This window comes from Pantherophis guttatus, chromosome 3 (assembly GCF_059756535.1).
Source record: "Pantherophis guttatus breed Tessera chromosome 3, ASM5975653v1, whole genome shotgun sequence".
Classification (NCBI taxonomy): domain Eukaryota; kingdom Metazoa; phylum Chordata; class Lepidosauria; order Squamata; family Colubridae; genus Pantherophis; species Pantherophis guttatus.
Genome location: NC_142065.1, coordinates 117,610,379 through 117,629,619, shown reverse-complemented (window position 1 = coordinate 117,629,619; position 19,241 = coordinate 117,610,379). Strand labels below are relative to the sequence as shown.

Sequence of the window (19,241 nt, the reverse complement as noted above, 5' to 3'; positions counted from 1 at the left end):
AATTTGAGTTAGAGACATATTATGGAATTATAACAATAAGGGAAGAGCTAGATTTTGAGGAAACAGAGAAATACACAATGGTGATAGAAGCAAGAGATGGAGGTGGCTTAGTAGCTCATTGTAACATTGAAGTAAATCTGGTAGATGCAAATGACAATGTCCCAGAAGTGATTCTCGCTTCCTCATCCAGAGAAATTCCTGAAAACTCTCCATTAGGAACATTGATAGCCCTCATCAATATAAAGGATAAAGATTCAGGGGATAATGGGGAGGTCAGTTGCCATTTACAGAATGCTTCCCCATTCAAAATAGTATCAGCAGCTAATAGCTACTATAAGCTGCTAACAGATGGTCCCCTAGATAGAGAAAGCACTCCAGCGTACAATCTTACAATCACAGCCACAGACAAAGGTACGCCCCCTCTTTCTACACAGAAAACCATCTCACTGGAAATTTCAGATATCAATGATAATGCCCCTACTTTTGAGAAATCTTCATACAATGTTTATGTGGCAGAGAACAATCCTGCTAGCTCCTCCATCTTCAGCATCAAAGCTGTAGACCCTGATCTTGGTCGCAATGCTAGGATCACCTACTCCATCCTCACTAGCAAAATAGAGGCATTACCTCTCCCATCTTATCTCTCCATTAACTCAGAAAGTGGCACCCTCTATTCTCAAAGGTCTTTTGACTATGAGCAACTCAGGGAGTTTGAGGTACAGGTGAAGGCTGAAGATGGAGGCTCCCCCCCTCTCAGCAGCAATGTCACATTGAAGTTGCTCATCCAGGACCAAAATGACCAAAGCCCTCAAATTCTGTATCCTTCCCCAGGAGCAGAGGGCTCAGCCTCCTTTGAGATGGTGCCTCGCTCGGCAGAGATGGGATACCTGGTTACAAAGGTGGTGGCTGTGGATGCCGACTCTGGGCACAATGCCTGGCTCTCTTATCATCTACTGCAAGCCACTGAGCCAGGACTCTTCACAATTGGTGCCCACACGGGTGAAATCAGGACACTGCGGACGTTTCTGGACAGGGATGCTCTGAAGCAGAAGCTAGTGGTCTTAGTGAAGGATAATGGGCAGCCCCCACTCTCTTCTACAGTCAGTCTCAATCTGATTTTTGCTGAAAACTTCCAAGAGGCACTGCCAGAAATAAATAACCAAACCATGGATTCAGAGCAACAGTCTGAGCTCCAGTTCTATCTAGTGCTGGCCTTAACTTTGATCTCCTTTCTGTTCCTCTTGACTGTAATTCTAGTCATTATGATGAAACTCCGACAGTCAGGGAATCTGAAATTTCTTCCATGCTTTGTTCCCACTCCCCATTCAAGCAATGCTATTATATTCCCACCAAATTATGAGGAAGGGACTATTCCTTATTCCTATCAGCTCTGCTTATCATCTGAGTCCAAGATACATGAAATTACTTTTCCAGCACCCAAAGTTCAACCTGCAGAATATATTTCATGCAACCAAAAATCTGGTGAGATTTTGGCCAACAATGAAATTAATATCCTAAATTCTGAGATGGCTAAATCTAGTTTGGTGAGTTTTCTTTTCTTTCTTTTTCTTTTTTACCAGTACTACCTTTATAGTCTAACCATCCTTTAAAATATATTATGGTATATTGCTTTATAGACACATTTTACTTTATATTACTATCTCTTTCATCTGTTGTTTCTTATAGCTTTATTGTACAGAAGAACCTCTACAGTTTCAGTGGTTTCTAATGTATCTTTTATAAATTGGAATTATTTCAAGATCAGATTTTGGAGCAAGTGTAGTCTCCTTCTAATTGAAAATATATTATTTATCTGTGTGTGAGAGAGAGATAGTTTGCACACATGCATACATATATGTCAAGTTGTGTATTAAAAAGAAGAGAGTTGTGGAAAGTGAGAGCTACTCATACTACCAATGCTTTGACACTTTTTTTTTCATAGATCTAATTTAATGGAATAAATGGAAAGGGGCCCAATATTGTAAGTTCAAATAACATGTTGAATGCCTTGAATGAAAAAGCAAAAAATGAGCACAAATAACCTACAAGTATGAATAGCAATTGATGGATTTCTTATGCTTCTTCAGTAGTAGTTTCCAATTCTATTCTATTAGAAACCTGGGTTGAGATATAACAGCATATCTAAAACCACCTGTGGTATATGAATTAATGTGATGTGAATAAGCCTAATTTATGAACTAATCCATAAAAATATTGTTACAAATATTATTACAGTTGTAAAAGCAAATTAGAGTTTGCCAGATACCTCTTTTTTCCCAAGAAAGATATGATAATGCGAAACAACTTAGAATTTAAATATTAAATTTTTAAATATTTTTAAATAGATTTCTTTCTTTCCTTTCTGATGTCACTTTTTTATATAAAGTTGTCAAGGCAGCTTGCAATTTAGAAGTCTAAATATTAATTTCATTTAAATAACAAAACAACAAATCCCACTTCACCACATTTCATTATATACCAGTAATACTGAATGGAGGTTGGGTATGCAAAGTATGAGTAAGTAAGTACAGGCTAAGGATTACAATTTTTTTGGGCTTACACTGTTTGCTATGGCACTTGATAAGCAGACCAACAGAGGGCTTATGCCATACTAATTAATCATGCTAGTCACAAAAAATATTGGGTGTATTTAGATATATATGGTTTTAAACTTAACTATTAATTTATAGCTTCTAGTGGTGTATCCTAATTTAAACTTCAGGAGTATATAAATAGGGTCTCCAATTATGGAATGAAAGAAGCCTACAAAAGGCCTAGGATAGAATAAGAGTAACTTGGTTGTTTCTTTGCAAGATTTTTACTATTTGCTCACATTTTTCTATATGTTAAAATATCTAAAATGCATTCCAAACATATCAAAGAAACACAAATGTGATAAGGAAGAAATATAACTGAGGAAATGCAACTTTTTACAACTTTTGATTAAAGGACCTGCAACCAATTCCTTTGCACTTGTACGACCAGGAACCGTGTAGGTGTAGCTCGGAAATTGAAAAGAAATGGGCTACTTCTCTGAAAACATCATTACTGATTAAGTTGTGCCTAACTGTTCTGCTCTTACTTTATTTCTTTAATATTCTTCATAAATCTGCTGTTTCAATCCTGCACTGAATTTTAGAATGTAAACTTCTCAGGTGTAGAATTTGTCTTTTTGGTTGTTGCACTAAAGTAACTTGTTCAATCCAAACATTCTGAACTTCAGTTTATGAAATACTCAGGCAACATGGCAAACAACTGTATTTTAAACCATTCTGTATATCAATATGGCTGAATTTTTGGTTTGGACATCAGGTTTGGTTTGGTTTTTAAGTGTAACATAACTGCAAACTTTTCATATTTCATGTTTTTCACATTCTATTTTATTGCTTTGGATTCCATGCATTTCTGAGCCTAGTTGTTGTTCCAATGGGATATCCTATCTCCAAATGCTTTGAACCAAATGAATATATTTTCAAAATTGAGGCAACCTGCTTTTATGTTAATACTGGATAATAGACCAACCAGTTTAAAATTACAATCAAAAGGCCAACATCTAAGTTGCTGAATTAGACTCCTAACTAGGGCTCATATTTTAAGTCTTCAGTATTAAAAAGAACAATGTTACTATATTAAATTTAAGGATCTCAAAAAAAGATAAGAATATCAGATTTGGATTATCTTGTATCCTTAATAAACCAAACTGGAGCAAAATTAATTCTGATGATTCAGATATTCTAATTATTTTTAGAAAAAAATCCAGTTCATAAAAAACATTTCTTATGCCCCTTCAAGGAAGAAAATTCCACAGACTCCTGGAACATTTCTTAGAGTGATTGGAAGACTTTTTCCATTTATTCTGCTTCTTCCTATTTATTTGTTTGTTTGTATCCCAGTTTTATTATTTTTACAAATAACTCAAGGCTGAAAATATATCCAACACATATTCTTCCTATTTTCCCCACAACAACCAGGGGGAAAAAAAGAAACACCAGAATACCAACTTTTCCAAAATCTGTTGCTTAACATAGCATTTATTTTGAACATACCAAAAACGGGTCACATCCAAGTACTTTTGAATATATCCCTTGCAGCCTTTGGCCTCAGGGTGTCGCTGTTAACCAACTGGGACACCGAAGAGAATGGAGAAGAGCTGCTTGTTATACAGATGCTTCCCAAAGGAGGATTCAGGCATTTCGTTAAAGACAGGGGAAACAGCAGATCACAAATGCAAAGCAGTCTTGCGAAACGAGAAGGTCCCAGACATTAAGAAGAAACGAGAGTGTTTCTTACTATTCTGCATTCCGATGAGATTTTGAGGCAGTCACTTTATCGCAGAGGAGATGGAGCGAGGGCAAGGAGGGAATGGCAGAGCAATCCGAAGGCAAGTACTATCGCTCTTAGTCTTGTCGGTTTCCTACCGAGCCGTTTCCGAACAGATTCATTATTCCATCCCCGAGGAGATGTCAAAAGGTTCTATAGTGGGGAATCTTGCAAAGGATCTAGGACTGAGTCTCAGAGAACTGGCAATTCGCAAAATGCATGCCATCTCTGTGGGCAAGGTGCAGTATTTCACAATTAGTGCAGAAAATAGAAACCTCTATGTGAATGACAGGATAGATAGGGAAGAAATATGTGGCCGTATCCCACTGTGTGTTCTTAATATTGAATTAGTGATTGAAAATCCGTTAAATATTTACCATCTAAAAATAGAGATACAAGACATTAATGATAATTCTCCACAGTTTCTCAGTAGCATAATCCAGTTGGAGATAATTGAAACAACACAAATAGGCACCAGATTCCTTCTTGGGAATGCCAAAGATCCAGACATTGGCACAAACGCTTTACAGAATTATCATCTTAGCACCAATCCTTACTTTACTTTGGATGTGAAAGAGAGTCAAGATGGAAATAAATTTGCAGATTTAGTATTGCAGAAACCACTTGATCGCGAGAGTGAACCAACGGTTCAGATAACACTTACTGCGCTAGATGGCGGGAAACCCAGAAAAACTGGAACAGCCCAAATATGGATCAATGTCACCGATGCCAATGATAATCCACCTATATTCACTCAAGAAGTCTACACAGTCAATCTGAGGGAAAACCTACCAGTTGGGTTCCTAGTGCTGCAACTTGTAGCTTCAGATAAAGATGAAGGCTCAAATGCACAAATTAGATATTATTTCAGCAATATACCGCTGAATGCAAATAAGAAGTTCAGCCTAGATTCAACCAGTGGAATGATTTCTCTTGTGGAACCATTGGACTTTGAGGAAAACTCAGAATATGTGATGACTGTAGCAGCAAAAGATGGAGGTGGATCAATGACCCATTGTAAAGTAGAAGTAAAAATCCTTGATGAGAATGATAATGTGCCAGAAATTATAACTGCATCTGTTTTTAGTCCCATTCTGGAAGATTCTCAGTCTGGGACAGTTATTGCTCTCATCAATGTACATGACAGAGATGCTGGTGATAATGGAGAGGTTACTTGCTATTTGCAAAATAATTTGCCATTCACGATTCTTCCATCATCTAAAAATTACTACAAGCTAATGACAGACAGACCTCTGGACAGAGAAAAAGCATCTCAGTATAATATTACAATCACAGCCATTGACAAGGGAACTCCTCCACTGAGCACAAATAAAACCATCTTACTGGAGATCTCTGATATCAATGACAATGCTCCTGCTTTTGAAAAAGCTTCCTACAGCATCTATGTGCCAGAGAACAATCTTTCTGGTGCCTCCATCTTCCAGATTCAAGCCTTTGATCCAGATGTAGATCAAAACTCACAGATCACATATTCAATCCTCACCAGCAACATTGAAGAACTTCCCATCTCCTCCTATATCTCCATTCACTCTGAAACCGGCATTATCTATGCCCAGCGATCCTTTGACTATGAGCAGTTCAGGGAATTCCAGCTGCAGGTGACGGCACAAGATGGCGGTAGTCCCCCTCTCAGCAGCAACGTCACAGTCAGGGTGTTTATCCTGGACCGGAATGACAACAGCCCCCAAATCCTGTACCCTTCATCAGACTCCAAGGACTCTGCCCTCTTTGAGATGGTCCCTCATTCAGCCGAGGCAGATTATCTGGTAACAAAGGTGGTGGCTGTGGATGCTGATTCTGGACACAACGCCTGGCTCTCCTACCAGCTGATTCAAGCCACAGAACCAGCACTCTTCACCGTTGGCTCCCATACGGGTGAGATCAGGACAGCTAGAACCTTTTTGGAAAGAGATGCTGTGAAACAGAGACTGGTCCTTCTGGTGAAGGATAATGGACAACCGACTCTCTCGGCCTCTGTCACTTTGAACCTGGTATTTGCTGAGAACTTTCAGGAGGCCCTTCCAGAGATGAAAAACCAGATGAAGAGTTCAGAGGCTCAGTCGGACCTGCAGTTCTATTTGGTGGTGGCCTTAGCTGTGATGTCATTTTTATTCCTCTTGTCAGTGATTCTGGCCGTTGCCATCAAACTCAGGCAGTCAGGGAATTCCAGTTTCTTACCATGTTTTGCTCCTGTTTCCCATTCCACAGCTGGGGTCATATTTCCACCCAATTTTCAAGATGGGACCCTGCCTTATTCCTACCAGCTTTGCCTGTCCTCAGAATCCAGAAAGAATGGATTTACCTTCCTGACACCAAACGTTCATATTGCAGAGAATGTGCTTTGTGGTGAAAAAATTGAGGTGCCTCTTTCAAGCAATGGAGAAAGCATTTTGCATCCTGAGTTGGAAAATAACAGGAAGGTAAATATCAATTAATTGCAAACCCCATAAATCCATTCCCTAAGAAGCAGCATACTCGTATATTAGTTTATTCAGAAGCTGATTCTATTCTATTTTACTGTTCCAACACCTAAAATTATATTTCTTTCCAATATTTCACTGAGCCATTTAACTTACCCTTCACAGAAAATGGAATAATTAATTTGAATTGTCCAACTGAATACAATAGCAAGGTAAGTTTTCTTTTTTAAAGATTTCCATAATATTTAAAAGAGAAATTATCATACTAAGTTTAGTTTCTTGGATCTAGATAGTAAGTGTTCTTATGAAGTAAACAATTTTAGACTAGTATTTTTTCTACTTAAATTAATAATACCTTTTATAATGGGGATTTAAGTACTTATCAAAACATTTTTCTGAGGTACTATTTGATTTATTGTTGGATAGATTAATTTCAAAACTATTAAGGAAATATACCAGGTAAGGGAATTCCCTTATGTCATAATGATTTTAGGAATATGCCGATCTGTTTCATTTAGATTAATCATTTGACAATTTTCTATTCTCTGTCTAAAAATACTCATTCTTCAGTCCCCTACACTCTTTTCTAATATTATAGGTCACAGTGCCACTATATGTTACTTAATTTAGACAAGTAAATATATCTTATATTTTACTATAACAAAATGTTTCTAGAACACAGAGCTTCCCCAGGTAATAGTTAAATTTTTTAAAAAATTAAATGGTATGTAGTGCTCATGCTCCCATCAAAAGTGCTGTAGTCATGCAAAGTTAATAAGCGTGGAACTAGGCACTATAATATAAAATGTGTAATTAAACTAACACAGAATTAAATTCCTGGTCAAAGGCAACAGTCATAGAATTTTGCCTTCATATCTTGTCTTCTACTGAATGTAGACATCTAAACTAAAGCATCCAGGATAGAATCATAGAATGATAGAGCTGGAAGTGACCTTGGAAGTCTTCTAGTCCAATGCCCTGCCCAAGACAGGAGACCTTATACTACCCTGGGCAAATGGATTTCCAATCTTTTCCTGAAAACCTCCAGTGGTGGAATACCTGTGACTCAAGGAGGCAAGCTGTTCCATTGCTTAATTGTTCTCACTGTCAAAAAATTTCTCCTTAATTTGAGGTTGGATCGCTCTTTAACGAGCTTCCACCCAATACTTCCTCTCCTGCCCCTCATTTCTGTGATTCAAGTACTGGAAATCAACTATCAGGTCACTCCTAATCTGGATCTTTGTTATCCTTTTCTTTGTTAGACTAGACATTCCTAGTTCCCTTAACCATTCATCATTTGGTTTAGTCTCCAGACCTCTTATCATTTTTGTTGCTCTTCTCTGATCTCTTTTTCAGCATCTTTTTTGTATCATGACAACCAGAACTGGATGCAGTATTCCAAGTGTGGCTTCACTAGTGCAGTATAGAACAGTACTATCATTTCTTGTAATCTTGTTCTACCTCTCTGTTGATGCAGCCTACAACTTTTTTGGCAGCTGCAACATATTGCTGGCTCATGCTTAAACAATGTCCACTAGGTCACCTAGATTCCTCTCATGGCAATGACTATTAGAATAGGTACCACCTATTCTATATCTATGCATTTGGTCCTACGTGCAAGACCTTTACTTTTCTGACCACTGAATTGGATAAGGCTCAGAGGCCAAGTCTGTCAAGATCCTTCTGAATTTTGAGTCTATCTTCCAGCGTTAGGAATTCTCCCCAGCTTGATGTCATCTGCAAATTTAATGAACTCCCCATCTATTCCTTCATTTAGGACATTTATGAAGATGATAAGAACACTGGGTCCAAGACAGATAGATGGCACTCTAGATTGTTTATGTTTGAACACAGTAAGGGAAAGGCACTAACCTTAACATCTCTGCATAATTGTCACTGTCAAACTACTGATTCTATTGGAAAGCTCTTTCTAAAAAATCCATTTGCAAATGGCCTTGTTAAAATTGTGTTTTTGCATGTGCTACATGCAAAATGACAGGGGGAAAAGTCGTGACTTCTTTCTGTATTACATCCTATCATGGATTTGAAAAGTATTACTTGTCCTCTCCTCTCCTCTCCTCTCCTCTCCATATTACTTTCTTATAATTGTTAATTACTCATACTTGGTCTTAGTAAAAAAACAGGGCACTAAATATATAATTAGGGATTTTATTTCTTTCTCAGCCTAAACTATTATCTCTTTTCATACTGGTTAACTTGTAAATTTCCTGATCATTCTTTTAGCTCTTCTCAGAACCTGTTTTTAGTCATCTTGAACCAGTGGTGGGATTCAGCTGGTTCACAACAGTTTGGGAGAACCAGTTGTTATATTACCAACCCCCCACTATCAAAGCGGATCCTGGATGCTGCGCTGCACTGCAATGAGGAAACGGGCAATGGAGCGGCCGGCATGAAGGAAGGAGAAGGCCGCTTTCCCTCTCCTTCCCTCATGCCAGCCGCTCCGTTGCCCATTTCTCCATTGCAGCACAGCATCATCCAGAATCCACTTTGATAGTGGGGGGATAGGTGGGGTAATAATTTGCCTGGCCAAACTAACCCCGCAGTCTCCCCTACATTGGGCCTAGCTTCTACCATGCTGCCAACTTAATTCCTTGCCCCTCTCATTTTTGCCTGCAGACTAACCAACACCTCTGACTCATCTCCACATGGAGGGGGGGGAATCCCTCCAGTTCCCCCCAATTCTCCCCCCCCTCGTTCCTCAAAAACTTCGCCTCTTAAAGGAGCCGTGTCCAAAAGGCTGAAACAGCTGCAAGACCAACATGCAGACAAGCACCCTCAGAAACAGTCCTTTGGCAAAGGGTGGAAATTTAACAGCCGCTTCACCCAGGGTCAGGTTGGCCATCGTGGGAGGCTCGTCCCGCATGTGTGGCAGAGCTGGAGGACAATATCATCTTCACACAACCCATTCTGTGCTTTGCTTTGCTTTGCTTTGTGTTTCCTAAGTGAAGAACTTTGCATTTGTCTCTATCGAATTCTTATCAGAATGTTTCTCATCAGTGTCCCATACTCCTCATGGACTATGCTAGCACAGAATGAGCTTCTTTAGTCTATTTGCAAAAACAAATGGGGATGCATTTAAATTGCATATGAAATGGAACCTTTTCATAAGAACGGCCAATTGGTAATATGTTCCATTGGTTATTGATAGCAATGCTTGGTTGTTCCTTTAAATTATGCTTCAGAATTTTTAACTTTTATTTTCATTTGGGTGCTACTTATGTTTATTTTCATTGCGGTATTAGCCAGTACTGCTGTTTGCTCTTGATGCTTCTTTGCTGTGCAAGAAAACACAAATGCTGCAACTGCTCAACAGATTATTTTATAATGAACAGTTTTCCATACACAAACATCTTGAATACTTTTAACTAAATAAACATAGGAACATCATACTTCACTCATAAATATTTCTCTGATATGTTCTTCCTCATCAAAAGAAATCGTCTTCTATCAGTTCAAATAAGAATAGTAGAAATGAATAGTAAAAATATTCAGCATTGCACTAAAGCGTAGTGCGAGATACAGCTGATTTTGGTTCAGTGGCTGATGCACCAAAAGCTAAGCAGGGTTGAGTTAATAATTGGATAGGAAACTACCAAGATATCATAGGGTTATAGGCTAGACATGGAAATTGAAATACATCCAGAAGACAACAATGACAGGAAATATCTGCCTATAAAGAAGCATCTCTGCTTTTCACCAGGAGTCAAGCTGGCTGGAAGAAATCTTTATCTAGCACTTGTACAGAGGTATTTACATAATGCTGGGCTGAGAAATAAGAAAAACCTTATGTTTGTTTATCATAAAAAGGCAAAATGACTTTAAAAGGGTAATAATTTAAGAATTTGCCTAATTCACTTTTTTATTACTATGGTTATCGTATGAATCAGAGGTATTAAATGTATATATACTGTAGAAAGTATATACACACCAACTATTTTATTGCATTTTTCCTATAATTCATTTGGCTCAATATTGTCTGGTGTAACTTCTGTTATAGGATTTTTTTTCCACTATTGTGGTGGTTATGAAATTTGCTTGACATGCAGAATGTCACTTGTTTGAAACTTCACAGAATTTTAAGATTAGTATTACATTTTACATATTACAAGAGCCTTGGTGGCGTAGCAGACTAAAGCACTGTTAAGTAACACCAGCTGCCTGCAATTACTGCAAGTTCAAATCTCACCAGGCTCAAGGTTGACTCAGCCTTCCATCCTTTTGAGGTAGGTAAAATGAGAACCCGGTTTGTGGGGGCAATAAGTTGACTTTGTATAAAAAAGAAACCACTTGGGGTGTGTGTGTGAAAGCCCTACTAAGCAGGTATATACAAAAGTATGAAGGCTATTGCTTAACGCATTGTAAGCCGCCCTGAGTCTCCGGAAAAGGGTGGCATATAAATCGAACCAATAAATAAATACATAATTTTTTTCTTTCCTTACTACACCTTTTAGGGAAAAAAAATACCAATGTACCATTTCATAGTTCTTGTCACTTTAGGTAGGAGGGCTTCAAATTCATCCTAGCTCCCAAATAGCCCAATTAGGTAAGTATCCAGTTGCAATACTTATTCCTTTGGATTATTTGTGAGCTGGGGAAAAGCACAGCAGCAGCTCCAGCATTTCGGTATAGCACAAGTGGCTTTAAAAAGCCTAGTGGAAAATTGGATTTCTCAGAAGAAGAAAAATAGGTTTTTTAAAAATGTTTCTGCTGAGTTTCAAATCGTCCTTTGCAGGTTAGGCAGGAGCTCGAACCACTATGCTATTGGAACATTGTTTAATAGAATCATAGAATAACAGAATTAAAAAGGACCTTGTGGGTCTTCTAGTTCAACTCTCTGCTCAACAAATGGTTCTCCAATCTCTTCTTGAAAATCTCCAATGATAGAGCACCCACAACTTCTGGAGGCAAGCTGTTCCACTAATTAATTGTTCTCACTGACAGAAAATTTCTCCTTAATGCTAGGTTGGATCTCTCTTTAATAATCTTCCATCCATTACTTCTTGTCCTGCCCTCTGGTGCTTTGGAGAATAAGTTGATCCCCTCTTCTCTGTGACAGCCCCTTAAATATTGGAAGATTGCTATCATGTCACCTCTTGTCTGTCTCTTCGCTAGACTAGACATACCTAGTTCCCACAAGTGTTCATCATATGGTTTAATCTCTAGAATCCTGATCATCTTTGTTCCCCTTCTCTGGACACTTTCTAGAGCATCAGCATTTATTATATATATATTTGTATTGTGGTGACCAGAAGTGGATGCAGTATTCCAAGTATGGTCTTACCATTGCAGTGTAAAGTGGTACTAACTTGATCTTGATACTATTCCTTCCTTGATGCAGTTTAGGACTGGCAGCACACTGTTGTAACCCAGTTGACAAAATATTCCTGTCACTGCATGCAGTAGCCATTTGTAATAAAGGGGTCTTCCTAGCAAAAACTAAACTCCAATAGACAAATTGGATTGCAGGACTTCAGCTGCTAAAGCCAGAAAACACCACTTTTAACATGGAGCAGGCAGAGATTGCACTGCAGTGGATTGAGAGTAAGAAAATCATCCGTTCTTTCCTTCCAGACATTGTTGATGGGCCACAAATAATAATATGATTAGTCACCAGAAAGTCTCTATCACTTTAAAGCAGTGTTTTCCCAACCTCAGCAACTTTTAGCTGTATGGATTTCAACTCCCAGCATGCTGACCAGGGAATTATGACATCCACACATCTTAAAGCTGTGGAGAAACACTGCTTTAGATGACCACTCAACAATAACCTTTGGCAAGATCTAAATCACTCCTGTTCCTTATAATATTCAGTTTTAAATAAATAAAGTTTAATTTAATGACAAGAAGTGAATATGATTTCATTTCTTCTACATCTTTATAAAGTGAGAACAAAAAAAATCTAAGGATTAAGTTTAAAAAGTAATTTAAAATGACCTAACCAACTTTCCTAAGACTCATTCAAAGCATTGGCAACACTCCTCAATATGCTAGAATGCCAAATGATGAAAACAGGGCTCCAAGCTCAAGAAAATCTTTATATTTCATTATCCTGTATTTAAGGGATATAATTTCCATTTTCCCCCATTGAATGTGTGCATAGCAGCTTCAACTTGGAGGAATTCTGTCCTACATCACAGTGCCAAGCCTTTAGAGAGTTCAAATGAACACTTTGAAAAAGTTTATTAAAAATCCTTCACCAGGAAATATATATTTATTAATAGAATTGTAGTGTCATACATATACATTTCTAAATTTAAAGTTTTAATTTCACTGAATCAGTCATGAAATATATTATAATACTATCACTTTCAGCTGCAAATTTCTGTGTACTCTACAATTACTAATTGAGCCAAATGCCCTAACATACAATGTGTGAAATCACCACAGGCCATATAACAGGGACATCACTTCTAGACACTGGCATTGGTGTTTTTTCTCAGTTTACTTTAGATGCAAAATGCCATTCAATATATTACATTGTAATTTCACAACAATCTTTCTTTTCTTCATGAAAAGTCAGTATAATCTGGCACTACCAATATAGTGATTCAGTTGTATGTATTTAATCAATAACAACCTTTTAGTGACTAAACTACATAATTCATGGCTTAAACATTTGCTTTTGGATACTTTTCCTTCTTCCAAAAAATCACTCTCTACTTTTTTAACCCAATGAAATGCCCTGCAACACTCAGAAACCTGCATACATTTTGCTTTTATGGCATGTTGATTATCATAAAGGAAGGGTCACTGAATTATGGATTTCAAAAAAGATAGGAGTGCTGTAGAAAGGAAGTGTGGCTATCTTAGTATAGAGATGAAATATTGCTTGTTCTATTGATAAAAGTACACAAAAACCCCTGTAAACACACATTATTTACCATAAGCACTACAGATTCAGCTCTCCATCACAATCAAAATAATCAAAATGGGGGGAAAAATCTGAATGTATTTAAGATGCTTCTTGCAGTTCTGCATCTGAGACTCAGAGCGCCGCTGTTGGCCAACATAGTTCCCAGAAAGGAGCTGGAAATCTAATGGGGCTTCCTGCCTTCTAACTATCCAGTCACCGAATGCAGAGCAGTCAAAGAGCAGGATTGTGGGACACTCACCGACCATGGCAGAGAAAAGAAAACCACTGCAGTGTAGATAAAACTCAGGAGAACCCCAGGAACCTCTTGATGCTTTCTTTCTAATGGGAATTTAAACTCCTCAGCTTACTGGATTGCACAAAGCACTTTTCACCGCAGGTGGGATGGACGGCAGCAGGAAAGCTAAGAGCAGATCTGTAAAAAGGCAAGTATGTCTCCTCTTCTTACTGTCTTTCGTCTGCCAGACTGTCTCGGACCACCTTCGCTATTCAATTCCAGAGGAAATGGGAAAGGGTTCCATTGTGGGAAATCTTGCCAAGGATCTGAAACTGAGTATTGCAGAAGTGGGAAATCGCAACCTGCATATCCTTTCTTTAGGCAAAAAGCAATACTTCTCCGTTAATGCTGAAAATGGGAATCTGTATGTAAAAGATAGGATTGACAGAGAGGAAATCTGTGGGGAAACTGCACTCTGCCCCATTAGTTTTGAAGTGGTGAGTGCAAACCCCATGGACATATTTTACATAACAGTAGAGATCCAGGATATTAATGACAATGCACCACATTTCTTAAATGGTGATATCAAGCTAGAGATAAGTGAATCTTCTGTACCAGGAGCCACATTTCCACTCAAACAAGCAGAAGATCCTGATATTGGGATATATTCTGTCCAGGAATATCATCTAAGCATTAATAAGTATTTTATTTTAGTAATTAATGAGCAAGACTCTTTAAACAAGTATGCAGAATTAATACTGGAAAAACAGTTGGATCGTGAAAGTGAAAGTACTGTTAGTTTAACCTTTACTGCTCTTGATGGAGGAAACCCTACAAAAACTGGAACAGCCAAAATACAGATTACAGTCATAGATGCTAATGACAACCCACCTGTCTTCAGTCAAAAAGTATACAAAATCAGCCTCAAAGAGAATGTGTCAAAGGGATCTACTGTAATACAAGTCAAAGCTACAGACAAAGACGATGGTTCCAATGGCCAGATCAACTACTGCTTTAGCAATATTGCTGAAAATGCGAATCAAAAATTTGATTTACATCCAGAAAATGGATTTATAACAATTCAAGAAGAGCTAGACTTTGAAGAAACAGAGAAATATATCATAGGGATAAAAGCAAGAGATGGAGGTGGCTTAGTAGCACACTGTAATGTTGAATTAAAGCTACTAGATGTGAATGACAATGTCCCAGAAGTGATTTTCGCTTCCTCATCCAGAGAAATTCCTGAAAACTCTCCATTAGGAACATTGATAGCCCTCATCAATATAAAGGATAAAGATTCGGGGGATAATGGGGAGGTCAGTTGCCATTTACAGAATGCTTCCCCATTCAAAATAGTATCAGCAGCTAATAGCTACTATAAGCTGCTAACAGATGGTCCCCTAGATAGAGAAAGCACTCCAGCGTACAATCTTACAATCACAGCCACAGACAAAGGTACGCCCCCTCTTTCTACACAGAAAACCATCTCACTGGAAATTTCAGATATCAATGATAATGCCCCTATCTTTGAGAAATCTTCATACACTGTTTATGTGGCAGAGAACAATCCTGCTAGCTCCTCCATCTTCAGCATCAAAGCTGTAGACCCTGATCTTGGTCGCAATGCTAGGATCACCTACTCCATCCTCACTAGCAAAATAGAGGCATTACCTCTCCCATCTTTCCTCTCCATTAACTCAGAAAGTGGCACCCTCTATTCTCAAAGGTCTTTTGACTATGAGCAACTCAGGGAGTTTGAGGTACAGGTGAAGGCTGAAGATGGAGGCTCCCCCCCTCTCAGCAGCAATGTCACATTGAAGTTGTTCATCCAGGACCAAAATGACCAAAGCCCTCAAATTCTGTATCCTTCCCCAGGAGCAGAGGGCTCAGCCTCCTTTGAGATGGTGCCTCGCTCGGCAGAGATGGGGTACCTGGTTACAAAGGTGGTGGCTGTGGATGCCGACTCTGGGCACAATGCCTGGCTCTCTTATCATCTACTGCAAGCCACTGAGCCAGGACTCTTCACAATTGGTGCCCACACAGGTGAAATCAGGACACTGCGGACGTTTCTGGACAGGGATGCTCTGAAGCAGAAGCTAGTGGTCTTAGTGAAGGATAATGGGCAGCCCCCACTCTCTGCTACAGTCAGTCTCAATCTGATTTTTGCTGAAAACTTCCAAGAGGCACTGCCAGAAATAAATAACCAAACCATGGATTCAGAGCAACAGTCTGAGCTCCAGTTCTATCTAGTGCTGGCCTTAACTTTGATCTCCTTTCTGTTCCTCTTGACTGTAACTCTAGTGATTATGATGAAACTCCGACAGTCAGGGAATCTGAAATTTCTTCCATGCTTTGTTCCCACTCCCCATTCAAGCAATGCTATTATATTCCCACCAAATTATGAGGAAGGGACTATTCCTTATTCCTATCAGCTCTGCTTATCATCCGAGTCCAAGATACATGAAATTACTTTTCCAGCACCCAAAGTTCAACCTGCAGAATATATTTCATGCAACCAAAATTCTGATGTTCTTCTGCCTACAAATGGAGCCAATGTCCTAAATTCTGAGATGGAGAAAATTAATTTGGTGAGTTTTCTTTTGAAGAGTAACAACTTTACGTATCTTGTTAATGAAATTGAAAATGTTAAAAGATTCTATAAAAGCTACCAGGTCCTTTGATTTCTGTGTAAAAATAAGGTTATCACATCAGTTGTGAAGGTAGTCCTTCACAAGCCCAGAAATTTCTTTTCCTAAGCGAGAAATTTTTTTGTGCATTTTTCCATCTTTCTTGCCTCACAGTTGGTAAGTGAATCACTGCAGTTGTCACCTTATTAACGTTATTAAATGAATCTGGCTTCCCCATTGACTTTACTCATCAGAAGGTTGCAAAAGGTGATCACATGACCCTGGGGGATTACAGTTGTTTTATGAGTCAGTTGCCAAGAGTCTAACAATTACCAGATCCTTTAAGTTCTGTATAGAAAGAAAATTATTTTCTGTATTGTTCATGCAGCTGTCACTTTATTATTAATTCATTTTTTAAAGAAAGATAGGCATTTCATAAATAGTGATAAAAAAACCTTAGAATTGATGGGGTTTTTGTAGTTTTTTTCTATTGAAAGTAAACAAGTGCATTTGATCATATGTAACTTTTGAATGAAATATCAACAATAAGTAATATTGAGGGATAACCTTTTAATGCTTCTACTATAGCAAATCCTCTGATAATATAGAGAGCATCTGAAGCATTCAGAATGATTCACTTTATTTAGTACATATGAAATATCTCAGTAATGAATACCAGTATTGAATGTTAAGTATTTTTATAAACATAATAGTATGAAAACACATTGTGTTTTCCATTATGACTAGAATTTGTCTAAAATCACTTCTGCTCTCTATATATTTATGTTAACAGATTAATTATATTTGAGTTACAGAGTAATCTAATCAACCAAACACAGAAGAAATTTTGTTACAAATTAGGAGGCATAAAAACAAATCAAGGTGTACATGCTTTCAGGGTTCCAAGTAACAGCCCATAGGTAATCAAAACTCCAAGGCAGAGTTCCTCAAAGTATAGATGTATTCAGCATGTCATATTGGCACAGCTGGTGAAAATATGAACTGAAGTCCCCCGGGTTTTCCCCACCCAGTTCAGAGTCCAAAGTTCTCCCCCACATTACACACATCCATCACATGCCCCAATCAAGTCTCTCTTCCCACCCCAGATGCCTCCCTACCATGCCTCTTCAAATGCTGGTGAGAGTGTCGTTGGTTCCCAGAAGAAAGAATGTTATTTTGGCTACATATCCCCCTCAGCTATCTCTACTCCCCACTTTCTTTCCCACAGCTTCAGCTAGCATCTCTGTGGCATCTTCAGAATAATTTGAAATTTAAAAAAACTTGTTACTTTACAACTGGAAGTAGATGCATCTGATGATTGCTTATGTTTCTTGGTGGTCAAGTGTTTCTTAATAGCTGCTCTGCCCCCAACTGCAATACAAAATTCTCCGCTGCAAATATTGCAGAAAACAATGTTATCCTTCTTTGATATGAGGAATGGAAATTCCTTATTCAATTTATCATTGAAATGGCATTTCCTCTTTTTTTATTTTTCCATCTCTAAATGAAATTTAAAATTTAAAATAAAATATAGAGCTACACGAACAATGCAAGCACATTCATTATGAATAAATAAAATTAATTATTAAAACTGAAACAATAACATAAGCAAATAAACTTGTAAATAAAATTATACATATTTGGAAATTATTAAATAGATAATGAATTAATAAAACGTGAATTATTGTGCTCACCTGTATATGATTGACTATTTACTGAGAAAAAGTTAGTCTAATGCGTGCATGTGTGCCGTGTCGTGTTTCGGTAAGAAGTAAACAAAGCCACTTGCGCACGGCGTGCACTCTCAAAACAATTCTCCTGTGCAAAGCACATGCGTCTCATAATCGTGTCTAGCCGCACTGTACCGAGCTTTGAATCGTCATGTCAAATATAAATATGTCACATCATACGCAACGGATCGGATTGGCATTGATCGAATACGGAGATATACAGATTAGTCTTCAAATATTGAAAAGGAGGACATGTAGGAGGACATGTAGGAGGACACTTTTCGAGAGATGTCAGAATTTACAAAAGAAGAACTGTCCTCCCTAAAGGAGGACGATTGGTCACCTTAGCATTATTCAATTCAATTCAATCTTTATTACAGTTATGGACCAACACAAAAAAATTAAACATTAAAATAAAATAAAACAAAACTGAACAGAATAGAACGGGGCATAGTAAATAATATATTACAATTGATGGAGAAATCAGCGGCTGACCAGTCTGCCTAATTTTATAGACAGTGTAACAAAACTTAGCTACATTCAGAGAATCATACTGATCCAACAATAAAAGTTTAGATAAAAATAATCAGAGTTTCTGGGGATATTTAATCAGGTAAGAGTCTGTGAGTCGCTGTAGAGGGGGCAATACAATAGGATATTGGCTGTACTTTCAATGGCCCCTTTTCCACAGGGACACCACTCATATGGAACTTTTTTCTATCAGCTCTCCAGAATTGCTCTGAGCAGAGTATTTACAGCATGCTATAGTTAATGCCCTCCAAAATTTAGAGACAGCTATATAATATAAATATTTAGCTGGTTTGTGAAGTGGGCCCTGTCTGTTCAAGAAAACATTATTGAGTCAACATTCTTCCTGTCTTATTGAACTTCCTGATCTTTAATACTTTGTTTAAATGCACTAAGTGCATACTTATAGCCCATCATTAGGAACTCCTTCTTGGAGAGGCCAAGATGCTAGAGTTTGAGGAAAAGAAGCAATCATATTATTTGTCA

At 38.0% G+C, this 19,241-nt stretch overlaps 2 protein-coding genes across 2 annotated transcripts in view; both read left to right on the top strand.

The window, feature by feature from the left end:
* Positions 1-19,241, top strand: part of LOC117660100 (uncharacterized) — a 239,425-nt gene that overhangs the window by 25,685 nt on the left and 194,499 nt on the right. The gene's annotated exons all lie outside the window — the stretch shown is intronic.
* On the top strand, positions 1,552-10,726 carry LOC117656325 (protocadherin gamma-B5-like). The gene is made up of 2 exons (XM_087891214.1): positions 1,552-6,761; positions 9,399-10,726. Exons 1-2 carry the CDS (start codon positions 4,341-4,343, stop codon positions 9,414-9,416), a joined length of 2,439 nt encoding a protein of 812 aa, XP_087747340.1. The 5' UTR covers positions 1,552-4,340; the 3' UTR covers positions 9,417-10,726.